Source organism: Athene cunicularia (assembly GCF_003259725.1).
Source record: "Athene cunicularia isolate RWA chromosome Z unlocalized genomic scaffold, athCun1 chrZ_part2, whole genome shotgun sequence".
NCBI classification, from domain to species: domain Eukaryota; kingdom Metazoa; phylum Chordata; class Aves; order Strigiformes; family Strigidae; genus Athene; species Athene cunicularia.
In genome coordinates, this window is record NW_020799143.1 from 19,801,818 (window position 1) to 19,825,442 (window position 23,625).

The 23,625-nt window shown below is 39.4% G+C and overlaps 1 protein-coding gene across 4 annotated transcripts in view; it reads left to right on the top strand.

The window, feature by feature from the left end:
• Positions 1–23,625, top strand: part of PCSK5 (proprotein convertase subtilisin/kexin type 5) — a 245,810-nt gene that overhangs the window by 20,406 nt on the left and 201,779 nt on the right. For all 4 annotated transcript variants that reach the window (XM_026866351.1, XM_026866352.1, XM_026866353.1 and 1 more), the window contains exon 2: positions 2,678–2,782. In XM_026866351.1, coding sequence (XP_026722152.1) covers positions 2,678–2,782 — 105 coding nt within the window. The remainder of the gene's footprint in view (positions 1–2,677; positions 2,783–23,625) is intronic.

A 23,625-nucleotide genomic window follows, 5' to 3' on the forward strand; every position in this document is an offset into this window, starting at 1 on the left:
GCCTCCTTTTCTCTAAACTAGACAAACCAGAGTCCTGAGCTGCTCCTCACAGGACATGCCTTCCAGTCCTTCCACCAGCTTTGTTGCCCTCCTCTGGAGGACCTTCAGATCCTTCTTAAATTGTAGGGCCCACTGCACACAGTATGCACAGCGAAGCTACAGCAGTGCTGAATAACAGTGGGATAATTGGCTCTTTTGACTAGCTGCTTATATTCTGTTTGGTGCACCCCCAGATCTCTTTCTGTGGGGCTGCTCTCCAGCCATTCCTCTCAGTTGTGGCTGACATAATTGCAGAATACAGCATTTCAACTTGTTAAATTTTATGCCATTAATCATAGCCCAATGCTCCAGTCTATCTAGATCGCTCTGCATGGCCTCTTGTTCCTCATGAGACAGCACCTCCCAACTCAGTATTGTCAGCAGATTTGTTAATGGTGCATTCAGCTCCTTCATCCAGATCATTGATATATATATATATATATATATATTGAACAGAACTGGCCCTAGAATTGAGCCCTGAGGAACACCGCTGGTGACTAGTCGTCAGCTAGATGTATGCCCATTCATTACAACCCTTTGATCTCTGCCCTTCAGCCAGTTCTTCACCGGGTGCACTGTGAACCCACTAATCCGCAGTTGGGACTACTTGTCCAGACTAGTGCTGTGAGGTATCAAAAGCCTTACTAAAATCTAGAAAAACTACATTCACATCCTAACCTTCATCCACTAGTCAGATGACCTTATCGTAGAAGGATATCAGATTAGTTAACCAGGACTGTTCCTTTGTGAACCCATGTTGACTGTGTCTGATGATTGTATTTTCCTTTAAATGCTTTTCAGTAGCACCAAGTGTAATCTTCTCCATATTTTTTTCAGGAACCGAGGTTAGACTAACAGGTCTGCATCTTCCTTGGTCTTCCCTCTTGCCCCTTTTGTACATTAGAATAACACTGGCTAGCTTCCAGTCACCAGGCATCTCCCCAGAAGGCCCAGGCTCCTGCTGCTCTTTGAGGTGTCTGCAAGAAGGCTTCCCCATATATGTTTAAGGAGGATTTGTTTATGGGCATGCGTATGGAAATGTGAGACTGGGCTCATTCATGATACAGTGTTGCACCGTTTCAGCTGGAGTTGTATTTCAAACAGTTTCAAACATGAAAATTATTATCACAGTGCTAGCATACTTTAATTAGGCTTAGCCGAACCAATTCCTATTTAATTTATGACAAACTAACTAGGTTTAACTGAATATTTCAGAATTTGATTCAAAGTAAAAAGTCATTCTTCCTGAAAGGAAGATATTGATGGACCAACTGCACAGTCTGGGATTAACATCTTAGACCCTGTTGCAGTTTTCTTCATTAGGTAAATTCATTTAATTTGTTGATTGTATTTTCTTTCTCCATAAAGATTCTCCATCATTTCCCTGTGCTGTTTGCATTTTTAAATTTTAAGATAAAATATTGCAAGTACTCCTTGGAAATAATAATTTTCTATCAATATTTCTTCTTAGTCTACTTCGACATTTTCTTGAGATTTTTGTTTTCTAACATTCTAAAAGCATATTCTTGGAGTTCTTCAGTGACTTATTTCCAGTTTTCCTTGAACCTTTACTGTTAAACTCAAGTTTCCTGCACATGTATTCTTATAGATGAAAATTCAGAATACTAGGGGTTTTTTAGATTACTGGTTTTGAGTGTTGCTCCATCCTCTCTGGTGATTTCACTCAGATTTGTTTGCAAAACCGCGCGTGTTTTCTGAGGTCACTTTGAAATGACAGTAAGCCCAATTGTCCCTTTTTTGCTCATCATTAAGGAACTTGTAACTAAATTATTAAGTGTTTTACAGGATTTGTAGTGCAATAGAAGGTAGATTCCAAGTGAGTTGGAGAGACATTCTCCCTAAAGACAAGGAAGTTGAGTGTTTTTTTTATAAGTGCATAAAACTAAAGTTTCAAGTTTTGAATGTTTTAGATATTAATTACTCTGGAAGGGAAAATTTCATTGTCAAATTGTGAACGCTGTCTTAGTTTAATATTTACATTGCTACTGTGTACTGATGGGGTGGATAAGAAGTACTTTTATTGTACCATTGTGAAATTTGCAGGTTTGCATTAATTGATTTTGTACTTCAAGCTACTCATTATCCTGTGAGATTACCATTTGCAACTTTGTTCTACTTAGTTCTTGACCACATCTGGCAGAAAGAAAAGCCTCTTCCTGTTGTATAGGCTGATGCTGTGAACATCCTTTTTATCAATTTAATTATATAAATAACCAAATCTAGTGCATTTTACAGTACATTTCCTTAAGCAAACTACATGGAATACTTTTTAATAACCATATAGCCATTTGATTATTTTTACACTTGCCATTTGAAGACAGTTTGAATATAGATTGATATAGAATTACTTAAAGTACTGCATATAAATTAAACATTAAAAAGGTAGATACAGCCAGACTAAGCAGCTTCAATTATAATCTTTGGTTATGGAGTTACTGCCTCAAGGACACTCCATCCATTTCATATCATATGTCCTTTTGAAAGATGATCAGTGGGTTCAAGTAACATTTCAGCACAGAGGAAATTGCATAATTTATAGGCTTTTAGAAATGAAAAACAGACAACTGGTTTTCATAAATTAAATCTCCCTCTCTTTTTTTCTTCTTTCCCCTTACAGATTGGTACACTGAAGGATTACTACCACTTCTACCATAGCAAAACAATTAAAAGGTCAGTTCTCTCAAGTAGAGGTACCCACAGCTTCATTTCAATGGAACCAAAGGTAAGAAAATCCATGTATATGTCTGAAGCAAAAGCCTTTGCATTTTTTATATGAAATATCATACCAGAGGACATTCACCTGAATGGCATATAGTATTACAAGAACTGACACACTATCTGTTCACTAAGGTTCTGCTTCTCATTAAAACACGGAGAAGACAATAGTATGCTATTAAGTCTGTGCTATTCTTGGAAGATAAGGTCCAACATTATTCATGGAGGAGTACAGGAATTTTGTTAATGCGGTAATCACTGTACTGTGCTTCCCTGCAAAACCACATGTGTAACATTTAGGTCTGCAGATCTTCTGTAAATCAAACAGCTTTTGGAATGAAGATGACCAATGTGGGATGGTACAACATTCAGAGGAAAGTTTCTCTTTCTTTTGTCTGAGCTTTTTCTGGACTTGGTATATGTGGGATTAAAATAAGAATGCTCTTTTCTGTGGTACTTCTGGTAATTGTTGCTGATCTTAATTTTAAATCTGTTTGAAAAATGGTTTCATACCTTTGGAGTATATAATATTACAGGTAACTGTCAATATAATTTAATTACTGATTTATAGTTAAGTATAATTTTGTCTTACATATGTATCCAAGACACACTTGTGTTTTAATCCTTCCATTTCAGTGCTTAGTGTCTTCATCACTGACTGTAGAATTTGAACTCCTCTGGTTTTCTTTTGGAAAAGAAATTTGGAGAAGATTCTATTGTCTTTTTTATGCTGTTCATGAAACCCATTCTTGGCAACAAACCTCCAAGTCCCTGGTGTTTTTCAGTGGTTACAGTCAAGCTTTTTTTAAGTCTGTGGATGATGACTGTTGTCTGGGAAGGATTTGTCAGGTTCTAACTGACAATTTATGAAAAGTAAGTTATCTGTAAAAGACAGTTTGAATACTGTAGTTTTACAGTGTAGAAGTTGAGCATCGTACAGGGGTACTTCTGCAGTCTGGAAAGCTGTATTTAGGGCTGAAGTTTCTCTTCAGGATAGGACAAGGATAGGGAGGTGAACACAAAGCGTGTTCACCCCTGTGTTGATAGGGCTGTACTGGTTAACCCTTTAAGAGCACCAGCAGCTCTGCTGAGCAGTGTATTTTGGGGATTAGTATGAAAATGTTCAGGGCCCAAATTTCTGTTCCTGTGAGTGCTGAGACCCACGGTTCAAACAACAAGCACTGCACTTAGAATAGGTGATACTGTAAAAGGAAAGGAAAGTGCTCACATCTTCATCAGTCTACGCTCTTTCCTGTGTGCACAGAGGTGGAGCAATTTACGCACAAATGCACAAGTTCACATGCACGTACCACCATAAACTGATGTTACAGTCAGCTTCCAGATACCCCTTCTGCACCTCTGGCAGCCAGCCCAGACTACTGTGGCCAGAATCATGAGATACTCTAAGGCAGAGCACAGCAGAAAATCAGAGCCATCATTTATTTTCCAGCACTTCCCATGTTAGATCATCTAGGTCTTGTCCCTTATCTGTGCTGCTGCTGGTACACAATTTCTGAATTTGTAAATCATTGTTAAATATCACTTTATTTGAGTTCTAGTAAGGATTGTGCAGGGTACTTAACCCTGTTAATGATTCTGTACCCAAAGGGAAGCTGTCTGTCTAATACCTAGATATGGCCCAAGTGTTTGTAATTGACTTTGTGCCTACTGTACCTGGGCTTGGGAGCTCTTGTGTGGCTGCAGACGTGTCAACATACTGACATGTATTCGTAGAATAAAGGCCAGTTTGTCCTCAGTGTGTATAACATTTAATGATTATTAAGCAGACTGGAAATGTAATTGTATTATAACAAAAAATGGGACCTTTTAAAAACAAGAGATTTAATATTAAATAAATCACATTGCATGGTTGTGTGGTTTTTAAAGGACCAGTAATATATGCTATTATATTTATGAGTGTGACTCTATCTTATGCCAATATTTGCAGCAGATTAGATGGCATGTGTATTTGTGAACAAAGGAAGACTGAGATTTGTTTACTTTCCAGATCATTTAATGGTAGTTTACTTAATGGTTAAGATCCTCTCTGTGTAACATGCACACAAAATTAACTTGATCTGTGCTTGCTTCAGATGTGGATCACTAATTTGCTTCATTTATGAAATTTTAAATGATGTCATTTTTATTGAGTGGCAATTCATTATGTAAATAACCTTCATATAATGGAAGAACCATTATGAGATCTGATATTTCTAAACCACTTGTGTGGATAGCATTTGATTTCTCTGTGTGAATGCACAGGGAAGGATAAATAGGTAATATAAAATCTTGCTATTCAGTTAATGAATTGCTTTGAAGATCTTTAGCTTGTTTTCTTTTTCTTCTGAAAAAGCCTCTTGACACTTATAAACAATATGAATAGATCCAACAGGGAACATAAGCTGAAGACATGTGGATTAGACATTTTGATCATTTTTTTCAGCATTAACCAAATGTTACTCTATACTTAGATGAAAAGATAAAGGATATGTAGTGCAACACAGTTTTGTCCATTATCATCCACATCTTTGCCTAGCAGTGCTACATGTTGTCATTTAGAGATGAAACAGATTAAGTAGTTTTAGGAAGAGATGCCAAAATGAGGCTTTAATGTCCCCAACATAGATTAGCATATAGAAAATTTGAAACATAGCTTTATCCACAGCAACTTTTCTATGCCTGTATATAGTTACATGGTGTTTCCTACGTGTTGATAGAAAACCAAAGAAGTGAGAGAAATTTGTGGATTCTAAGCAGAGATTAGTACTATGCATCAAAGCTAATTGTTGAATGAAATCTATTACAGAAGTTTCCACTCTCTTCAGCTAATTTGCTACTTGTGGTTGGCCTTTGGCAGGGGTCAATGAAAGCACCATACCATGAATTGAGAGCCTTTTTTTAGCTTCATAGAGTTTGCTCAGCAAAATTATTTTGGTGACACTACAGCGTATGAAACAATGGGAGCAGGAGCAAAAAGGAAGTAGGAAGATGGACAGAATCAGTCCACAGCAGAAATGAGCCATGAAGCTCTCAATTCAGCTATTAAATAGAGGGCTGGTAGGCCCTCTATTGAAATCAAACTATAACAGCACTTCCAGGGGTGGGAATACAGAGGTATGGTGCACCTCTGGGGGTCTGCTGCAGCGGTGAAATGAAGAGTCACAGAGTGAAAAAAATTGCAAAGAATGATTGCAACCTCAGTCTCTTAAGTCAGATGTTACATCAGTATAATGCATAAGGAAAATCAGGTGGAGCTTTTCTGTCACTGATGAAATTGCAGTTCCAATAAAATGTCAGAGTTAAAGTGCTTATGGATAACAATAATACATAGAAGTTAAATGGACAATATAGGTGAGAAAGCTGTCTTTTTATACTAAACTGTTACGTGAGATGAAGTATTTGTAGTGAAGGGCTGTGATAATGAAATTTGTGAGTCATATGGTGAAAAATATCCCACAGAATGAAGTAGCATAAATGATAAAGCAATAATCCTAGAACACCATTCTTAAGGTAATAGAAGGCAGATTTAAGACTGATAATATGTTCAAATACATATCAACTGAAGTTTGTTCCATTTTGCTTATGAGGTCCCCAGTGCTTTGTATCACAACAGAGAAAAAGACATGTGGCCCACAGCAGTGCTCAAAAATATAAAATTAATAATTCATGTTCCTGGAAAGCATCACATTTACTAATGAGGAAAACATTTTACAGCATTAGTGTTTGTTTATCAATCTCAACTAAAATGACATCTCCTTTTTTTTTTTACTTTTAATTGATTTCAAGTAGGTTTATTTGAGGATTGAACTCCTAGTTGATGGGTTAGGTTTACTCATCTTTTAGAAATGGAAATATTTCCAGTCTCTCTTCCACTGATATAAGAAGTAAAGCTACCTAATTTCAATGAGATACCCTTTTTGAACAGGATTTTGCAGAAGTGTCATGCATTTTTCACTTCTGCTCCATGATCAGAATACCTGGGGAAACATTTCTCCAGACATTTACATTTTACCCAGCCTGACCTAACCAGACACAGAGCAGATCTGTATGACTTGGCGATAAAAAAATGTTAGTCCCAGGGTGGGGGAAGGGATTCTTACCTTTGCCATAACCAACTGAATGGAACTGCTGGTAGCATCGTGTAAAATGCTGGGCAATGTGTCTTTGATGAGACAGCACCAAATGATCTGGTCTGTCTTCAGGGCATAGGAAAGTAATGCCAGAATCCTGTCCTTATTACTGGTAGGACATTTTGGATGTTCATGAGAGGACAGAGGAGAACAGAATTGTAGCGGGGACAAGTAAATGTTTCATCATGTTGCTGTGTAGTTATACCTGTTGATATGGAGATAGCTGTCTAAGGAGTAGGGAAAAAGATGGATTTCACCACAAGCTTATAGTGTTGCTTCATCAAGGAATATGCCACTGCATGTGGAACATGCTTTCAATCACTCTGGATCAGACTATTCATCACAAATAGAGAGGAGGATTAAGTTTTCAGTGCTAAGATCATTTTCAAGATGTGTTTTCCAATTATTTATTAATGTAAATGTTCCAAGATTGCAGTATGATGTTGAGTAAGGAGAAAATAAAGCTTTGAACAATTTGGATTTAATGTAGGGAGCACAAAATTCAGAAGTAATGAAGAACGTTATTACAGTGCTAAAAGCATGGACTTTTAAAACCAGTATTGTGGAATTAGAGTTTAGAATAATTCAGATGAAAATGTGGTTATGGGTAAGGCTTTTCTTCATATTGGCATTGCTAAGTGTTAAGTTGTTAAACCTCTTTAGTGAACAAAAAGATTTTGTTAGCCAAATAGAATAACACAACAGTTAAACACTGGGACCAGGTGAGTTATTCATGTCTGCCTGGGTAGCCATAACATGTACAAGTACTCAGAGAGCAAAGAATCAGTACTGCTCTACTTGGTTGCAAAATAATAGGAACTGTCATGCTGGTTTCCATGTTCAGAGTTTGACTGGAGATTTGTTAGTTATTAAATAATGCAACATTTACCACTGTGGACCCTCTATTTAATTGCCTCAAAAAGCTTTTACATGAGCAATCCTTCCATCTTTAGCTTAGTCAAAATCAAGAATCAGACTTGTTATTTTTAAGGAGCCTGTTGCTGGGTGAACATGAACTGAATCAGTGTGTGAAAGGGCATAGCAACATCTCCCTATAGCACCAACCTCTGGATTATTAAAAAGTTTCATGTAAACATGAGCAAATAGTCCTACAACTTGGATCTTTTTTTAGGGCTTTTTGAGATAATAAGTTGCTATTCACTGACAAAGAACTGCATTACATCCTGTTGTAATTAGTGTTGTCCTAACTGCTTCTCATGTTGTAATGTTTGCACAAGTTGGATGGTATTTTGTTTGTTTAATGGTGATTGAAATCAGTGCTTATAGGGGTGCCTGGTATATTTTTAGCTTTAGGTCTAGTTTTAGTTTAAACTGCATTCTCCATCAGCAAAAATGACAGAGAAGTCTGTGTTGCTTCAGCAGGAATCAAGAATAATTTTACTGTGTTGAGGCTGCATTAGACTTACATTCATTTGTGACCCAGTATGGACTGGACTGCGGTTTATGGTATACCTAGATGGAGAGGTATAAACCACAGTGATAAATCTAGTGAATAGAACATTAATGGAGTGGAATTGCAGCCACGTTTTGTAACAGGTCTCTCCCTTGTCTTCACCAGCCCAATACCTGAAACATTTGAGAAGGTTGGGTGAAATGTCTAATTGCTCTGAGGAGTAGCATCCTAGTTTGATGGTCCTTTTCAGTACATGGAACAGTGTTCAGTCTGTGGATGATACAAAACCAGCTCAAAGCTCAAATGAGCCTTGGGTGTGAGCAAAGGTGAAGAACTTCATCCAGAGCATGTTCAGACAGTATCATGTGAATATATGTGGCCTTTCCCCTTGTACTGTACTGGCCAAATCCAGTACTGCTATAACAGGAGATAACAGTTCTTCAGTCAGCAAATTTTGTCATATAATGGTAATTTATCTTCATTTATCTGCAATAAGTACAAATATTTAATGAAATTAATTGCAACACTAGTGGGACTGAGGTTTATTTGTGAAGAATAAAAACTTTGTTAAAGTCTAATTCTGCTACTATGTTAATGAGAGAGCTGACTTTTCTATTAGTACTTAAAGAAAACCCCAAAATATAATCACCGAAGCTTCCTAGTGGAATTACCTTTTGATGTTTTCTGCTGAAAGCAGAAAAATAGCCAGTAAGAACTCAGTGTAATGTAATTTTAGAAAACAAAAATGCCTACTGTCAGGAGTATGGAAGTGTTTCTTTAATTAAGTTATTGTGTTTCATTATTTACACTTACAATTGTATTTCATCATGATTATCCCAGTTGTTATCACCTGCCTTAAAGGGTTGTTGTGCCCTCCATATTGCTAATTGCATGTGCATTAAAAAGAAATACTAGATTTCAGAACAGCCCAATTTTCTGGTTGTCAAGTCACTTTACAGAACTCTTTGGCAATAACAAACTCACTGTTAACTTTTGGGCAATAACTGGAGATTAGACAAGAGGTTTTAACTGTCTCACTTCCTAATTAGTGTAGCAAATGGATTGAGGAAAAAAAAATCCAGCAGAATTGCATTCTCTTGCTATTTTCATATAATTATTTTCGTAATCTGGTAGTGAGATGGGCAGGGAAATTGGAAGACCACGGGATGGCAAGGAGTTAGGTCAAGATTTTGACCAGCAGTATGTTGTGAAAAACTTAATTGCTCCACCACTTTTATCAAGTTTTTGCAACATCACAGAAGCCTAGTGTCAGACTAACTGTCAAATATCCCATTCCAGCACTCAACAATTTATAGGGATTGCAGTAATGCTGCTGTTATGATCTTTGGACTTCATCGTCAGTGAAAAAGGTGTTGGCTGACTCTAAAGAGGCAGGCAAGGACTCAGCCATCTCTCAGAGAAGTAGCTAAAATCTCCTGAGACAAAAATATTCAAAATGAGGTAGATTTCATTGGTGTATTGAGTTTGATCTATTTGGAGCAGCAAAAGCAAAAGACCCTACATGTATACAGTGGCCTGGGGCTTTGCAAGGGACTCCCTCCCTCACAGGAGAGGGGGGGAAAAAAAAAAGTAACCCTTTCTGAATATTGCATAGCATCATGTGTCTTGAACATAATAAGTCTTAAAGACTTCAAAAAATTAGCTGGATTGTATCTGGATTGTACCTGGATGTACCTACTTAGAATATAGGTAATTAGTTGTGAATACATGTTTTGGTTCCTACCTTATATTCTGTAGGTATTAGAACAGTGCAGAATATCATAATTGCACAGATGACTGTACATTAATGAGATAACAAAAACGAGCAGGAAAAAAACGTGTCCATTCTTTGCTTCATCAGAGGACCCTTCAGCATCACAACCGTGGAGGTAAAGGTTGGAGAAATTTATTTGGGTGGCATTCACTCCAGTATGGTGCAGCATGCTGTGGGAGTCTTCAGCTGTCAATTGATTTGAGCAGGGACTAGTAGAGGTTGCAGCCACTTTTGCTAGGAGTGTAAAGTGTATATGCAGCATGCTGTGTAGCTAACTTCACTAGACATCACTGGATTCATTCATCTTGTGTACCTTGAGCTATCTAAATGCTTTCTAAAATCTCTCCGTTCTAGGATAGGATTTTCTCATCACCTCTCTGTCAGAGTTTCTAAACACTGTCTGTGCTTTCTTGCTTAATGGCACATCTGCCTGGTTGGCTCTCTCCCTGCAAGCTGTGAGTGCTCATCCTCCTTAAAGTGAAACTGTTAATGAGGGGTATACAATGCATATGCAGCCAGGTCACACAGGCATGTGCAGGTTTACATTGTAATGTGCAAATACTACATTAAAAAAAAAAAGAAAAAAAAAAGAAAATCTATTAGTACCCTAAAAAGGAAAGGGCTGTTACATTCCTCTCACAATTCAGGAGCAGCTGAAGGATTTTGCTCAGGCTTAACAGCACTTTGGGTAAATCTCTGTGTGGGAAATTTAAATGCATAAGATGACTCTTTCATCATAGCAGTTGTAAACATGTAAAAGTAAAGAGCTATGAAGGAGCTTGGCAGTGCTTAAAACATGGATGCTAGTAGGTGTTAACAATGTTTGAGTTTCTTTACAGTTCCGGTAAAGCAGTACATGCTCCTGTGTTTTTTAGCAGCAAAGTGAGTTTATAGTTGAAAAATAATATGGTGACTAAATGTTTAAAAAAAAGGTAAAGGAGAATTAGTCATTTCATTTCTAACCTGTGTTCTAAGAGCTTGCCAGGAAAGACAGCAGCCCTGACAGCTTTTATGGTCTCGTGTTCTACTAAGTGTGCTTTTGCTGTCATTATCATGAGTTTGCATTGCTAGTGACAGAGAGATAGCAAATTGCCATTTGGCTACTGGGCTATAAAATTGCTGGATATCAGGAGGAGTCGGAAGAGGAGGAAGTGGAGAGATCCTAGTTTTGAACCAGGGAAAGATGCATCATTCTGGAAGAAGCTGATCCTGAAGAGCCAAATGCCAGAATATCAGGAGAAAAAGAGATTGAAAGAAAACATTTTGGAAAGGAGCATCTCAGAACAGACTGTCTAAGAATGTGACAGAATAGCTTCTACATGCCATTTTCTGAGGGATCCAGCTTAATCTGATAGTGATGATATTGGTTATAGTGCAGGGTATTCATAGAGAAATGGATTAAAGATCCTTTTTTTTTTTTTCTCCCTCTCTTGCATTTGGAGAACTTTCTGCCAGCAATGCATGGTCCTGATGTAATGCATCAACATTTTTATACAACTGTCTGATTGCTTCTCACAGGCAAGACAATAATGCTTAATTATAGTGGTTATCTCACTCTAAATGGTGAACAGCAAGAAATCATGATACACATAGATAATTTTTCATATCTAACATTATTAACAGGTAATTAAAGGCAGGGTCAGGGAGCTGGAAAGACATCTTTTTGCAAAGCAAAGCAAAGGAATCTCCCCCCTGACCATCTTTTTGTGTGTAACAACCTCCTTTCTTTTAGGATCATTAAAAAAAGTCAGTGTCACTGGAAAGCCACTCATTTTCCTTGGCTGATCCTCACCATCCTTCGAGCTGCAAGTTTTAAACCGGCTCAGAGGTGCCAAGCAGCTACAACCTGTTCACAGCTGTGCTGCTTGAATGTGTGTGGCCTTCCTCATGCGACTTCACTCCTTCATGCTCTGACTCCTTACCTGTGAAATGGGAACAGTGATGACAGTTGAATAAAAACTTCTGCAAATGGCACATGTGCAGCAAGTACTATGTATTCTATGGAATTTTATTTATTTTGTTGTCACACTGAGCATTTTATGAATATGAACAACCCTTTAGTAAAATAAAACACTCATTCTAAATCCTTTCCATATAATCCACTTAAAGCAATCATATCTGTTGGTGTGTTGACTGTTGTTTACATAAGCTGTGTTTAACCTAGATTATTGTTTGACATTATTTTTTCCCCTTTTTGAGAGAGAGTATATGCTGTCAGTCCCATTGATGCTGAAGTTCTAAATAAATATAAAGGCCAGAATATCTTTGCTTTTGAAAAAGATCCAATTTAACAATTTCTTTTAAAGTATGTTTCCCAAACTGAGACTTAATCCACTTTCATCAGTAGCTGTTACAAAAACTTTGTCTGAATGTATAATAAACCCAAAATTACTGATTTCTAAATAGTTTTCTGTTTTCCAGGGTGTTCCTAAGAAACTATTTCTCAAAAAAATAGTTGCCAATAGACGCATAGTCTGTAAGACCAAAAGGAAACATTGTGGTCATCCAGTCAAACTATCTTTGACCAGATGACATATGGCTCACCAGAGTTAATCTCTATTTGAAGCAGAGTGTAGGTTTTAGAAATCTTCCAATTTTAATTAAAACACTGCCAGTAATGGGGAGTTTCCAGAAGTTTTAAAGATGTTCTATTTTTGCTTTGTCTGAGGTTATCTAGCTTCAACTTCTAGCCATTTCATATTGCTATAACTGTCTGTGAGTTTGAAGAATACTCCTCTATAGCAATTTGATGACCAGCATATGTGCTTGGACACTGTGACCTAAATGGCCATAAACTTCCCTTTCCTCAGCTAAGAACTCCTCATAGAACCACTTCCCTGTGGATCTGTTTTTCTCAACTTTTCATCATTTTTGGGTTTCTTTCCTGGGTCCTTGCTGTGTCAGCATGCTTCCCTGGCCTTGGATGCAGGAAGATAGCAGTGAGATTTGCAGCCCTGCTCACTTCAGATGTATGTCATTTTATGAGCCCAAATACATTTTGATGACATAGTCTGAAGGTGGCATTTAGGTATGTTGCCTTTTTGAGAGACTGATATTTCTTACCATCTCTTTTGACTTTCACATTATCCTGGAAAATAGTGGAAATGCAATCAGGGGGTTTTAAGCTGTTGTCTGATGATAATACATGTGTTCTTAATCCACCAGAGTCCAGTTTTGTCTTTCAGTCTCTCCTATCAGCTGGTAAAGGAACTGGACAGATGATTAGAGCTATAATAGTACTACTAATGGGAAAGTTTATGAAAGCTGTTACAATTTTTGAAGCTCCTTTAATGTCTTCCCTGGCAAGAGCAGACATCTTTTGTAGCACATCCCAGATTATATCAAACAAAGCTTAGGTTTGTATACTTCAGAAGGTACTTGTTTGCACTTTTGAAGATTATCTTGGTCAGAAGAAAAAAGGTTTTATTAGTGCAGAGTATTCATATATGGCCAGCAATCATATAAAGAATCACATTTATATTAGGCCATTGCAAAGTCCTTTTATCCCAACAGAAGGCTAAGTACAAATAGCTCATAAAGATTGTTATCAAATGACATAAACATAGATAACAGAAATTTGGCAAGACTATAGCAACCACACTGCAACCTCATATAAGTAGTCTGCTTGGAGACTGAAAAGCTTTAGTATAGTCAACTGAAAAGTCTATCCCATAAATGATAGCCATGGAAATAATGCCCTTTATTTTCTTTTTCTCAGTTTATAATATGATGAGTGTTGTGAATTATGAACATGGAGAAAAGAATCCATAACTAAGTGACGGTTCTTGGAACATTTCCAATGCCAAAATGTACATAGGGACCATCCAGGAGTGCAAAGCTGAGATGTTGCCCTTGTTTCAGCCAGGGCTTTAAAATAAATAAAAGCAGTAACCAGCAGGTCCATTAATCAAGCATCACTTTAGCTTTTATGTGGTCTGACTTGCAGAAATTGAGAGATACCCTCACTAGAAGGACTGTCAGCAATTTGTGAGGTGTGGGAATAGTACTTCAGTTGAAAAAACATTTGCTTTTCTTCAGCCTACTGAATGTAGGAAAAGAAACTTAAGTCCTTTTCCATTTGCCTGGGGGTTGGACTCCAGTGTTTCCTCAGACTGGCTATATATGTCTTTCAGAGGTAGCTCTTTGCACATTATTTCAGATGGTAATGATGATGATGTTTAGGAGCTGCAGCCATCAATATTTTAATAGCAGCAAACTTCACTGACAGCTTGTGAGATGAGTTCAGGACAGAAAGAGGTACACTGGAACTTGGGTCACAGGCTGAGGAACAGAGAGATTAAGCCAGCAATAATTTAAAAGGACACAGGATGTTTCCCTTTTCTGTTTTTATTTGGTTTTGATTTTTTTTCCCTTTACAGTTTGTCAGAGGAGACAATGCTGATGATTTCCCTCTTGATTTGAAGTGATAGATCAGAGATAAACATGCTACTCATGAAAGGAACAGGAGTATTTATCAAGTTGTTCTACAAAGGCATTTAAAATGAAAAAAACCTAGTGAAATGGGGTGCTGTAAAATATGACATTGATACTTCCATAAAGAGCAAAACCCAATTATTTTTAATATTTCAAAACTCTAAAACCAAAAGCTTGATGCAAGCACTTCTGGCTCAATTTTGAATGTTAAATACCTTCTTCTAAAAGTATGATATAAACAGGGTAGGTTTGGAAAAAGAAATTGATCCTTTTCTTATGATTAATAATATACTAAACAATAGTGTTATAGGCACAGTCAAAAAAACCCAAATGGGATCAATTTTTCTTGGGGTTTAAAGTACTCTGATTAGAAAACTGCTTGATTTGATATTTAATACATGCTTTGTGACTGAATGTCAAAAATTTTGTGATTTATGTAAAAAATTTCCTTGTTAACAAAGCATCATTAAGCAAAAGATCTAGAAATACACTGAGTCATAGGTTGCGAGAGAGCTGAGCACACACACGACCAATGTGATCAAGCAATGCCCATTTATTATAACTAAGAAAGCCCTTTTAAATGTTCTCCCGCACATGTGAGTAACATGCAGTGCAAGTTCTCAAGAGTGGACAGTTAAATTAGCCCACGCTTTAAACCTTCTTTTGATTGGATAAAAGTGCCCCATCAGCCGTGCCAGGCTTCCTGCCTTGGGTAACTTCCTCTTCCGTCCCAACCCCTTCCGGGGGTGTTTGTCTCGTCGAGGTTCTCCCCCCTCATTCAGGGTCACATCCTTATCGCATTCTTGCTCAGGCTGAGGCCCTTATCAGTCCTGTTCTCACACAGGATTGCTCACATGTCCATTCTCTCGCAGAAAGCCCTCTAAAATCCCAACAATAGGTGATAGTTTCTTCTGTTGAGAGAGCAACAATATCGTTTGAGGACAATTTCAAGGGTTTTTTTTGTCAGTGAAGAAACTACTGAAGTGAAGCATTGGCTTTGGCAAGACCAGTATACCACTGTTGGACATTACATATCACTTAATTATGGAATACTTTTATTGTCTCACTGATTATCAGTGGATTTGCTGAACTGCCATGGATATCTACAGCAGTAAAAGCCATAGCAAATCCTTGACTAAATCAACACCTTTGGAATTACACTGGTATTTTTGACATTTGAGTTTGACCCTGTGGGAGAGATTTGTCTTCCTAAGAAGTCATTTAGTGAATTATTTAAGGCCATCTTAAGTTTGCACATGAAGATGTCTGAAGGACTTAAATGATTTATTACAAGAGTTGTAGAACTGTCTTAAGTAAATAAAAAAGATCTATCAGAAATTTCTACAGGTTTTTTTAATATATATCATTGCTACAGTGATATAAGCATAAACAACAAGATATTTCAACTGTCAGATGGTAGACTCCAAAGCTAATTAGTTTAGAGAGCTTAAAGTTTTATTCCCTAGTGAATATTTGACATCAGCCTTTCAATTTATTAAGAAAATGCAGTTTTAGGCCTCAGTTAGATAGAGTTATATCAGTTTGTGTTTGGAGTGATAACAATACTAATCCTCATGGCATATTGAAATTCTAGATGATTATACCATCCCAAGACTAGATATACTAATGTTGTATGTAATGGCGTAATCAGAGCTTTAGGTACTGTACCAAGAAGACTTACCAATTAAAGGTCCGTTTAAATTGTGTTGCCTTGTATCTCAGGTGAGTTGTATAACCTGTGGCTATAAATGATATTTTGTATGGACATAAGAGTTGCTTTTAAGTTGGTGCAGTAAAGATTTTTCCTCACTTTTCCAAGACAGTTATTTTAGAAACTGAACCAGACCATCTGAGCTGGTTAGGGTACTTCGGATCTGAGGAAGGGAAAAATCTCCAACTGCTTGAGACACATTTTGCCTATGACAGCTGAGGCTGGTGCTGGTGTTGGTGGTGGAAGCCACCAGTCAGGAGCCCAGACTTCCTGGAACTTGTTCTCAGCTCTGCCACAAAGCTGCTGTGTGGTTTTCATCCTGTAATTTTGAACTGCTCTGTGGTCTGCTGTGGTACAGCATGCAAGAGGGGAGGTTAGGCAGAGGCCATGGACCATGTTCACTCAGCAGCTGCTACAGTCACACCTATGAATAGAAAAACTGCAAAGACTTCACCAAGGAGAGAGAATGTGGGCCTTTTTGCCTTTCATTGTTCCCTGCTTTTCCAGTGGGACATGAGTCCTGAGCAGCAGGAGACACACTAAGCTTCTCCAGAATTTCAGTGTGATGCTTGGTCTTAGGAGCTCTGGCTGCTAATAAACTGGCTTAGGACAGAGGCTCAGCATCTCCACCACTAGCAAGGCTGTGCCCTGTTCTCTTCGCAACTTACTCCTCTACAGTCTTGATCCTAAATCATGTCGACTTTGCTGCCATGTGTAGCTGTAGGCTGATACATATAGATATTTGTGAAGAGCTCTGAGGTAGGAAGGGTATAGAGGAAAGGCAAAAGATGTTTCAGACATGTTAAAATGCACAGCTATGGTTCATTGTACTCCATGGATCTGAAAGTATAGCTATAATGCTACAATGGATTACTTGTTTATAGCAAAATAGGTGGCAAACACCTAATTCATATCAGGATTGACTTTTCTGTGGCTATGAGATGGAAAAATGTACACTGAATTTCAGCTTGTTCCATGAATGAGACTGCAGTAGCTTGGCCTGCTGTTGTACAAGATGTGTTTCTTTGGACTGAAGTGGTAATTTCAAGCAATCTCTGCTGCCATGTTTCCTTGTCTGCTTTTCTTTTCTGTCCCTAGCCTATCCTAAAATCTGTCTCTTTTTTAATCTTGTTTTTTTCAGAATGTGTATCATAATGATGACAACTGCATTGATTGTGTATTGTCACTGATCCTTGCTGAAGCAGCGTTTTGTTGATCAGCAACAATGCATCACCTAGTGCTGCTGAATTCATTGACTTTTTATCCAATTTTAGACCCCTACAGTTTGTGAAATGGTATCTTCAATAATTTTCAATGCTCTTGATCTACGTCAAAAACTACTTTACCCAACTGTCTTTATCTGTTTTTATGGTGCAAACTGGTTGCTGCTACTGTGAGTCAGAAAATACTCATAGGTTAGGAAAATAGCCAGGTATATAATTAAATAATTGATATAGATTAATTATTAATTAATTTCATTAATAATTTATCAATTTTAAAATGCACAAAATACTTTTTAACCTGAATAGTACAACTTTTGAGGGTCTCAACTTTGTGACTGCACATGGACAGCAGGAAGTGCACCAGCAGTCTTAGTAACCCCTCCTGCATTCCTGAGGAATGGCTTGGATCTCAGTGGTGCAGTAACCAGGATATGGCCCATGGGTATTGGTATATCCTCCTACATACTTTAATCCTAAATTTATTGACTTTTTGTTTTCAATACAATGTGAAATGCAAAAAGAGAGGGTTGTCAAATTATATGCTTGTAGATCTTGTGTCACAGAAAATTTCATGACAGAACAACTAAGGTACATCACGAAAAGCAATCAAGAAATAATATTCTTAGAGAAGGCAGGAGAGGGCTAAGCAGAACTAACATCCTGGATTTCAAAAGGGCTGACTTTGTCTTGTTTAGGCACCTGCTTGAAAGGATTCCTTGGGAGGTGATCCTGAAGGGTACAGGGGCCCAGGAAGGCTGGGTGCTCTTTAAGAAGGAAGTGTTAATGGCTCATGAGCAGGTGGTCTCCAAGTACTCTAAGAGAAGTTGTCGACAGAGAAGACCACCCTGGCTAAACAGAGAGCTTTGGCTGCAACTCAGGGAGAAAAGGACAGTTTACAGCTTTTGGAAGAAGGTGCTAGCCACTCACAGTGATTACAAAGATGCTGTGAGGCTATGCAGGGCAGAAATCAGGAGGTATAAAGCCCAGCTGGAAATCAATCTGGCTTCAGCAATCAAGGACAAAAAGAAATATTTCTATACTTATATCAGTGGCAAAAGTAAGACCAGGGAGAGCATCCATCCCCTGCTAGATGTAGGAGGAAACATGGTAACAAGTGATGAGGAAAAGACTGAGATCCTTAATGCGCTCTTTGCCTCAGTCTCTAATAACAAGACTACTTGTACTGAGGGAATCCAGCCTCCTCAGCCAGAAGACAGAGACTGGGAGAACGAACCCCCCGCAATACATGAGTCAGTGACCTGATGCATCACACAGAGATACACAAGTCTATGGGACCGGATGGGATACACCCGAAGGTGCTGAAGGAGCTGGCTGGGGTGCTTGCCAAGCCGCTTTCCATCATTTACTGGGGAGGTCGCGACAGATTGGAAATTAGCCAATGTGACACCCATATATAAGAAGGGCCGGAAGGATAACTTGGGAAATTACAGGCCTGTCAGCTTGACTTCGGTGCCCGGGAAGCTGATGAAGCAGCTCATCCTGAGTAGCATCACACAACACATGCAGGACAACCAGATGCTCAGGCCCAGTCAGCATGGGTTTATGAAAGGCAGGTCCTGCTTGACAAACCTGATCTCCTTCTACAACAGGGCGACCTGCTTATTGGATGAGGGAAAGGTTGTGGATGTTGTCTACCTTGACTTTAGCAAGGCCTTTGACACCGTTTCCCACAGCATTCTCCTGGCAAAACTGGCTGCTCGTGGCTTGGATGGGCACACACTTTGCTGGGTAAAAAACTGTCTGGATGGCCGGGCCCAGAGAGTTGTGGTGAACGGAGTTAAATCCAGTTGGTGGCCGGTCACAAGTGGTGTCCCCCAGAGCTCGGTTTTGGGGCCACTCCTGTTTAACACCTTTATTGATGATCTAGACGAGGGGATGGAGTGCACCCTCAGTCAGTTTACAGATGACCCCAAGTTGGGTGGGAGTGTTGATGTGCTCGTAGGTAGGGAGGCTCTGCAGAGAGACCTGGACAGGCTGGAGCCATGGGCTGAGGCCAGCTGGGGCAGGGGTCTGCCCTTGGGCCACAACAACCCCCAGCAGCGCTACAGGCTTGGGGAGGAGTGGCTGGAGAGCTGCAAGTCAGAGAGGGACCTGGGGGTGTTGATTGACAGATGGCTGAACAGGAGCCAGCAGTGTACCAGGTGGCCAAGAAGGCCAATGGCATCCTGGCTTGTGTCAGCAATAGTGTGGCCAGCAGGGACGGGGAAGGGATCTTACCCCTGTTCTTGGCACTGGTGAGGCTGCACCTCGATTCCTGTGTTCAGTTTTGGGCCGGGCCCCTCACTACAAAAAGGACATTGAATGACTCGAGCGTGTCCAGAGTAGGGCAACGAAGCTGGTGCAGGGTCTGGAGCACAGGTCGTACGAGGAGTGGCTGAGGGAACTGGGGGTGTTTAGTCTGTAGAAGAGGAGGCTGAGGGGAGACCTCATCGCCCTCTACAGCTCCCTGAAAGGAGGTTGCAGAGAGCTGGGGATGAGCCTCTTTAACCAAGTAATAAGTGACAGAACAAGAGGTAATGGCCTCAAATTGCACCAATGAAGGTTTAGACTGGATATTAGGAAGCGTTTCTTTCCAGAAGGGGTTGTTAGGCGTTGGAATGGGCTGCCCAGGGAGGTGGTGGAGTCCCCATCCCTGAAGGTGTTTGAGTAGGGTCTACTTTGCACTGAGGGATCTGGTGTAGTTGGTAACTGTCAGTGTTAGGTTAATGGTTGGACTGGATGATCTTCAAGGTCCTTTCCAACCTAGTTGATTCTGTGATTCTGTTTTTTTTAGAATCATAGAATGGTTTGAGTTGGAATCATCTAGTTCCAATCCCCTGCCATGGGCAGGGACACCTTCCAATACATCAGCTTTCTCAAAGCCCCATCTAGCCTGACCTTGAACACTTCTAGAGCGGAGGCATCCACAGCTTACTTGGGCAACCTGTTCCATTGTCTCACCACCCTCACAGTAAAGAATTTCTTCCTAATGTCTAATCTCAGTTGAAAATTCTTACTCGTCATCCTATCACTAAACTTCTTGGTAAGGAGTCCTGCCACATCTTTCCTGTAGGCCCTGTTTAAGTACTGGAAGGGCTCTATAACATCTCCCTGGAGACTTCTTCAGGCTGAACAACCCCAACTCTCTCATCCTGTCTTCACAGGGGAGGTGCTTCATCCATCCGATCATCTTCATGGCCCTCCTCTGGACCTGCTTGAGCAGGTCCATGTCTTTCCTGTTCTCAGGATTCCAAAGCTAGACCCAGTACTCCAGGTGGGGTCTCATGAGAGTGGAGTAGAGGGGGAGAATCCCCTCCTTTGCACCTGCTGGCCACACTTCTGGCCTAGAATACAGCTGGCTTTCTGAGCTGCAAGTGCACATTGTTGGCTCATAGTTTTTCATCCAACAATACCCCCGAGTCCTTCTCCACAGGGCTACTCTCAATCCATTCATCCCCCAGCCTGTATCCATGTTTGGGATTGCCCCAACCCGTGTGCAGGACCTTATGCTTGGCCTTGTTGATCATGTGGTTTGCCCAGACCCACCTCTGTAGTCTGTCAAGGTCCCTCTGGATTGCATCCCTTTCCTCTAGAGTAGGAACTGTAAGGACTGTTTTTCTGCTATGGCCTCTTCTGGGCGAAGAACAGTCTCATGTTCTATCTCTGCGAGTGCCAGCCTCACTCCTGTCCTTTTCCAGCCAAGTCTATCAGACCTTGTGTGTAATGTGAATCTTTAGGCAAGTGAAGAATTAAGTGTGCCAGGTGCAGCATGAGACTGTCCTCACCGGGAGGGAGAATGCTTGCCCAGAGCAATTCCTCTGCAGACAAACTCCAAGTAAAAGTGCTGCAATGCTGTTCAGTGCCAGCTTTCCACATGATGAGTGTTGCCCCTTTTGCTGATCCATCCTGGCTCCATGCAGGTTCACTGCTTCCTTGGTAATACTTTCCACGTCCCCTATCTGAGTTTTCTCTCTCTTTTTGTCTTTAATCTATAGTGTTCCTGTGACACTCACTTTCTTGTTATCTGAGCAGGAATTTCTAATTTCCTTCTTACAGGCACAGGACAGACTGAGGTGAGTGATGGCAGTACAAGGGATAAAGCCACTATTACATTTGGGAGTGGCATCTTCAGCCACTTTTCTTCACAGACTGATGATGCACATCTTCATGTTTAATTCTGCAACATAAAAACCATAGCTTCTTGTATGGAATGTATAACCTACTCCAGAGTTAGGGTGGTTTTCTTCCCCTTACATGTTTTCCTCAAAGTGGAAATGATTACACCTTCAGCTTGCTTGTAACTTCTGCTTTATAGTAATGCTATTTTCACATACCAGATGACATATTTTTAATCAATTTGAAAAAATACATTCAAGCAGACCCTCTCTGAGCTCTCTATTTTTGTATACATATATTTTTTATATACAAAATCTGTATATGTTTGAAAAAGTACTCTTTCACAAGAGTGTCTAGTGTTTGTACATTAAAAATCACACTGCTTTAATAAATTAGTGTTAAATTTTTTCCTATTTTTCAGAATTTTTTTCCACAGTTTATTACACTGGAGGAGGTCTTACTGCAGCATACTTACATGGGACTCCTTTCCCAAGAATGCTGTTGAATCAATGAGAATGAAAATGTTAGAAAGTAGTTTTGTTTCACACAGAGATAACATTTCATTATAATTTTTAGCACTTAAAGAGGATAAAAGAGTGGTATGCTTGAATTAGCTCAGAGCAGCTTTTATGCCATAGCACCGTTCCATGCAGGTCTGTGAAGAAGAACTGCATTGTGCACAGAACATCCTTGTGAGTGCTTTAGTGAGGAGACTGGAAATGGTTGATTTTTTTTTTAAAAAAAAAAAGTTTGGTCTCCAATCTGGCTTGGCTTAGGTTTCTAGACATTCAGGAAATGGAACTTTTGATGCTGAAGTCAATGGGAAAATGTGCACTGTTCCCCCTCAGTAAGTGTGACTTTATGGAAATGTTAAAATGCACCTCATTGTTTGCATAGAGTCTCCTTCTGGCAAGAAATGGGAATCTGTATAATCAATTACTACAGAGATTTTCCTTCAAGAGCTTTGGGTTAGTAAGTGTGGATATTTTCTAAAAGAAAATATTTTTATACAAATGAGTTCTTTTCATATGGAATCAAACAAATCCAAGATATACCAGGCATTTGACAGTGACATGTGGATGAATACTCATAAAATACTCCAAGGAAATGTATGTCAGAACACTAGTATAACTGCTGAGTCTTGACCTTATGTTCCTTAACCCAGTGATTGTACAATTTAACTTAAAACTATCAAGTTTTCCTTTTCACTTATTAGAGAAAAACCCCAAACTCTATGGTTCAGTGGAGTAAGATATTCTATTTATATAGCAATGATGTTTTCTATAAACCAAATTTTGTCCACTGTCTTTTCAGATGAGAAAATTGTCTTCCTGTGCTATTTTAAGCTATATTCTAGATGGCTGTATCAGAACATCCTCAGAATAAAAAAAAATTAGTAAGCAGATCTCAACATAAGGTGTTTGATAAAAATCTGCCAGACCAGGCTATATATCAGGACTGTGATGAAGCATGTTGTGATATTTCAGGTTACTCTGTTTAGCATCCTTTACTGTCTCCCTCATAGCAGTGCACAGTCATAGCCTGGGAATGATCATTTTGACTTCTCCCTTTCACTCATGTGGATATCTGTAGTGCTTGAAGTGAATCCTAATGTTTTACACCAGGTTTGTCTAGCTTGGAGAAGAGGAGGCTGAGGGGCAACTTCATTGCTCTCTACAGCTTCTTGAGGAGGGAAAGTAGAGAGGGAGGTGCTGGTCTCATCCCTGGGATCCAGCAACAGGACACATGGGGGTGTTTTAAAGCTGCACCAAGGAAGGTTTAGACTGGACATTACACCACCAAGAGGGTGGTCAAAACTGGAACAGGTTTACTAGAGAGGTGGTCAATGCCCCATGCCTGTCAGTGTTTAAGAGGTATGTAGACACAGCCCTACGGGGCTTTAACTACTGGTCAGCCCTGGCAGTTAGACTAGATTATTTGTTTAGGTCCCTTCCAACAAAAATATTATATTATTTCTATTCTATTCTGTTCTATTCTGTTCTGTTCCATTCCATTCCATCATTAGAGAGCTACCTGCACTATCTTCC